We start from the raw sequence: 5726 nt of genomic DNA on the forward strand, positions 1-5726 counted from the left end.
CAATTATTGTATTCCAGATATTGTAATTTCTCACCTAATCCTCTATGGCTGATTATGTGAGGCACCTCTGTGTTCTGAACATAATTTTTATTTGAAAACATTTCACTTAAATGTCCATTGGTTATTAAGTCAACAATGAGTGATTACATGGAAGTTTTGTCTGTTTCATTTGTGTTCACTATAGAACAGTGAAACAGATACTTTAGATCACAGATATTTTCCACTGTAATTATTTCATCCAATAGTAAACGAAACTAAAATTGTACAATTTATAATTCTTCCAAAATTTCTGTACATACATTATTATTTTAATTTTATCATGATATTCTCTTCAATACTAATCATATAAAAAGATTTCTTTTTTCACCAGCTCAATAAAGTTTTCATCACAAGCCACCATAACTTTTAAATTGAAAATATTTCCTATTGACGATTGGTCAATAGGAAATATTTTCTGTTGTCTACCCCATACGTGCCTGTATCCATAAAAAAGTAGGAACAAGACCTACTCATTCTGTTCTGTGATTTAAACATTCATCTACATTCAATTTTTATTCATCGTTTATAACTTTGTTGAGCTTGAAGAAATCCATTTAATTCTGGACTAAAATAGTTGCTTAAAGATAAATCACATAATGTTGACATTGTACTGTTTCATTACAATTTTAAAATTATGACATTAAATTTTCTTAAAATTTGTAAAAAATAAGAATACTTACATTTGTAAAAAGTTTTGGTGTAAGAAATGCAGAAGCGGAATCACGTATACTTTTTCCATCACCAAGTTTACATCTCAGATAACCGTAAACATTCGCTCCATTTAAGCATAACCCAACACAATCCACCAACTGTATGAAAAAATAGTAAATATTTATGACATTCAAAGTAATTTGTACATTAAATTTGTAATTGATTTAAAGATACTTACCAGCCATTTTAATCTAGCACCAAATAATGCAAAAAGAAGGAACACAAACCATAATATTGGTGTTACTATGAGAGAAATCCAAAACACTTGGGATTCGATAACATTTGTGACTCTAATGTCATCTTTCTGAAAATAATAATTATAAATGTCATTGTTTTGAAAGATTTTAATTATAATTTAAGATATTAAATGACAAACCTTTCTAGATTCAAAAACCCAGTGACTCTGCCCGTTGTCATCTATGTAATTCCACCACCGTAAACCCACTAGTAATCTTCCTGTGACATTCTTTACAGTCCAAAAATCCATTGATAATAATAATATAATAAAAACAAAACACGTTACGAAACTATCACTGAACCAACCACAAAATAAATAAATAAGCAAGGCTGAAACTCGAAATAAAAGCTGGAAAAGCACAGCCAGAGGATGCCTTGAAAAAAGTAACAAAGAGTATTAACAATTACATAAATTACAAATACATTCAAGTATGTTTTATTATTACCTTAAGCGTTTCTGATGCTGCTGCTGCAAAGCTTCATCTCCAAAGCGAATTGCAATATCATCAGGATTTTCCATTCTAGATATTAGCCTTAAAATAACATAGTTATATTAATATTAAATAATTAAATACTTTAACAGAATTGTTTTCAATGATATTTAAATAAAATTCTGTTCAATTACACGCCATTTAAAACTTCAAAGTATTTTATATGAAAATAAGTTGTTATTCTGAAGAAAATCTCAATTATTCTCTTAAATATACGTTTCTTTTAAGAATTAAAAACTGAATTCATAAATATGGGGTGGCCTAAAAGTGAGTTAACAAAAATTAATCTGAGAGTCTGGTTTGAAATAATGAGATATTGTTATATGTGATTTGGTTGTTTCATTGAAAACAACTGAATCTACAACACTAGCAACTGTAATTTAGAAATAATTCTCTCTCTCTATCAGTTACATAAAACACGACTTGTGAAGCTTCTGACTTAAATTGTTTAATACAAGTACAGTCATACTTTGATGACCACTGAGGAAACCATACAAAATTGCAATTGTGAGTCCTGACTGTTAGTTAAAGGTTGTTTTTGTTAAACATTCTTGACGAATGGTCATTCTTTAAAAGTGGCTGTTATTGGAAGATGGCCATTATTAGAGTTATATAATATTTGTATTAAATAATCATTCTCTCTTTCTGTCTCAAGATCATCAAAACCATCTTTTTAATCATACGTCTGGGGTTTGGCCAAGCCCACGACAGAGCAACTAAGTATTAGGGATGGCCCACAAATGGATCTGGGACACATTAAAAATTGCCAAGACTTCCAATCCAAACCTAAAAAGCAGGATATCTTCAAAATCTAATTTTAGTTAAAAAAAAAAACTCAAGCCTTATTCATCAGAATCAACAAAAGAAAACAATGGAGAATAACAAGAGTCTTCCTTACTGTTATTCAAAACAAAGAACTGAAATACAAAAATCATTTTTAAATCATTAAAATTTTAAATTTCCCATGAATTTAAACAGATAAAAAGAAAGAATGATCCAAAAAGAAGTCAGCATTGAATTAAGATAATATAATTTTAATATATAAACAAACATTTTAAAAAATTTATCTCAGGATGAAGCCAAAAGTTTAAAAGATAGTTTACAGTCCGACAATGGCACAGAGTTTCAAGATCTCTAGCCATCACAGGGGTCAATGAGAACATCAGTTTAATAGTCAAACTTTGGCCAGCAACCAAGTCGACATAGCAGTGATATCATCAATGTACATCGAAGCAAAACATCATTCAACTCCAAAACTTGTTGCTAGACCAGAAGTGTACATTCACCGTTCGGCGTGAAGTGGAAAATGACAAATGTAGCAGAACTCCATCTTAGCACCATGCTGCCACCAAACTATAAACAAGGCTTCATCTACAGACAATTCTAATGATTATAAATCAAATCATTAAAATAAAATATTCCATTTTATAAAGACACATTCTAATTTTAACATAAAATATTGAAATTTCTAAAAAATTTTAACATTTGACAATAAAAAAAATAAGTTAACAAAAATTATTCAGAAATTTAAGAATTTACAAAAAGAAATGCTATAGAATCATATAACAGGTTTTCAAATAAATTCTCAAATAAAAATGAATCAGAATTGACATCTGGATATCCAATAATAAAACTTTACATTGCAATAAAAATACATATAACAGACAAAAGATAAAATATTTCTAATAAAATAAATTAATTTTATAAGTAAATCTTAGATTTAGGTATTAAGTTTAACATCTCAATGATTAAGATCGATGCTATAACTATCAGTCACATTCAATGAGAATATAAATATACATTTCAGTGACTAATTTCATTGATTAATAGGTTTATAGATAATATTCTGTCAAAATTATGATATTCTGTCAAAATTTCTGCTTATTGTGTAATTAGATGTGTTTCTTATCAACAATGAATAACATCTATAGCAGCATTTCTCAATCTGAATTACACAAAGCATTTTCAAGAACACACACAATATAAATATAATTTTACATCAGTGATTTTTTTTCAATTTAGAATAATAAATTATTCATTTACGATTCAAAATTTTCTAGATCAAAGTAAATAAAAGCAGTCAACTTTAATTTTTTACAGAGTTTGTAATATTTTACACATTTATGAAATTCTAGTTCAGTTACTTTAATATTTCCTTTCTCTTGAGCAACTTCACATCTACATTATTAAAATAAGCACAACAGTACTTTACATTGCAAATAAATAATTAAAGAATTAATAATTACAGTGTAGCCGAGATGAAAAATCACAAGAATTGCACTCTTACCAATCGAAAAGAGGTTTCGGAATTTAAATATTTAAATAATCTTAGCATGTTTCACAACATTATTGTTACTAAGATAGCTCTTAGAACAACTATTCACATTTATTCCCTTACAAAAACTTTTAAAAGATTCTTTAGTAATTCCAAAACTTTATGGCATTATTTTGTTACACCATACGAACTGCCAAAACGTAATGCAAGGCTAATTTAACAATTACATATAAAGGGATCACGATCCAATTTTTATTTTGGCAGTTTGTCCAGCACCACCAATGAAATCAAACAGATGTAAAAGCAGTTATTTTATTATTTTAATATTTAGCTCTCGTATACCCGAATATAAATAAAAACTCAAATGCATTCAAGTATGACCGTTAACTCTTAAAAATCCAATAATGAGGAAATTTTACAATTTAACATCTCCTGATCTCCAAAGATTCGATCCGCCACCCGTCCTAAATCTTTATTCATACGGTTATGGTGTAGTCTTAGCAAATTACTAACCGTGCCAAGAAAAAATCATCAAAAAGCAATATTTGGTAACATTTACGACTTCCTTTTCTTTTCCCGTCACTCTGTAAATCGTTCTTCAATCTCCGGATGTCCAGGAGGATTCAGCAAGATCTGTAACAGAGCGAGCAAACTGTGAAAACTGGTGGAATCCCCAGAAAGTTTCACCGAAAAGTAGAGTTCTGAGAATCCCATCCCAACCGGAACAGAGATCTGCCGTCTCTACGGCACGGATTCATGCCGTCGCATCTATAACTTCTCTAAAGTACATACACAATATTTAGTATATATTATAATGGTAAATGATAACAGGACATAAAACTTCCCATATTTAATGAGTAGCTTAATGATAATCCAATTCCTGAAAAATGAATAAAATTCTTGTTGATGTGGTAGTTACTTTTAAGTACTTTACAACTATTTAAACATAAAAGCAAATGACCTAAAAGTAACTTCTACTAAAACCTCTTCATAAGCATTCTATGCAAGACTCATTCTGTTAAATATCAAGTATTATAATCATAAATTCCGTAATATTTATAAAAGAAATCAAATTTAATAAACTTAAACATGTCTCTGCACACTCTGATGTAATTCTCGCTATACGTACCCTTAACGAATTTCAAGCAAAGTTGTACATCTGTATTTCTACTTCGTGGCCGCCATTACTGTTTACGTCGTTAATGCTACGTTGACAGACGATCTATTCGTTTTATTTTTTATTAAAACAAATGGAACAATTATAGAATATTAATAAAGTTCTGACTAAAATATATTGATTAATTTTTATTTCTATGCATTACTCTGTTTTTATCTTACGTCGTTTTCAATTAAAAAAAATTGTTTCTTATTACAATCACTAGATGGCGATAACTTCTTGTTCGTCTGTTCGGTTTTAATTTCGTCGGCTGAAAATTTTACAAAAATATAAATTATTAAAACTCTGAAATATGTTAAGTTAAAAATGTGCTCGTAACATAAATTTTATTCGATTTAATAATACGTATTATATTTCCATTTGTATTAATATATGCATATATAGTTTATATATAATTAATTGAATGCATATAATTTAGTTATAATTAGTTATAATTTTATATATTTAATTTTAATTTAATTACAACGGCTTTTTTAAACACTTTTCGTCTGTGGGTAACAAGAGGGCCTCTTTTTTTTTTTTTAGCAAACCCGTTACTGATTTGGCCGAGCCCATCATGGGACGGCATGTGTCGGGACCCTATGTATCTGGAACAGACAATTTCCGAAAAATTCCTGAGGTTTTCGACCTATTAATTTATGAATAAATTTAAATTCAAAATCTTAAAGTTTTAATTTGCAAATATCAATCGTTTTTACATAAAACAACGAAATTGTCAAATTGCTCATCCAACTGTATTAAGCCGCTTCGACCGGGCAACCCGCTCCACGTCATGACATTGAATTTCCGGCTTCGA

At 29.0% G+C, this 5726-nt stretch overlaps 1 protein-coding gene across 2 annotated transcripts; it reads right to left on the bottom strand.

The window, feature by feature from the left end:
* Positions 1 to 455: 455 nt before the first annotated feature.
* On the bottom strand, positions 456 to 4973 carry LOC111640445 (uncharacterized Golgi apparatus membrane protein-like protein CG5021). Of its 2 annotated transcripts, none has more exons than XM_023386451.1 (5): positions 4267 to 4375; positions 1434 to 1520; positions 1127 to 1361; positions 929 to 1054; positions 456 to 848 (listed from the first exon to the last, which is right to left on the bottom strand). In XM_023386451.1, the coding sequence occupies exons 2-5, from the start codon at positions 1505 to 1507 to the stop codon at positions 690 to 692; spliced, it is 594 nt and encodes a 197-aa protein (XP_023242219.1). In that variant the 5' UTR covers positions 1508 to 1520; positions 4267 to 4375; the 3' UTR covers positions 456 to 689. The 2 variants fall into 2 exon arrangements, with proteins under 2 accessions (XP_023242219.1, XP_023242218.1); XM_023386450.1 differs by lacking the exon at positions 4267 to 4375 and adding an exon at positions 4883 to 4973 and having other exon boundaries at positions 464 to 848.
* Positions 4974 to 5726: the final 753 nt, after the last annotated feature.

This window comes from Centruroides sculpturatus, unplaced genomic scaffold (assembly GCF_000671375.1).
Source record: "Centruroides sculpturatus isolate CEXI.00-Female unplaced genomic scaffold, Cexi_2.0 scaffold1378, whole genome shotgun sequence".
NCBI classification, from domain to species: domain Eukaryota; kingdom Metazoa; phylum Arthropoda; class Arachnida; order Scorpiones; family Buthidae; genus Centruroides; species Centruroides sculpturatus.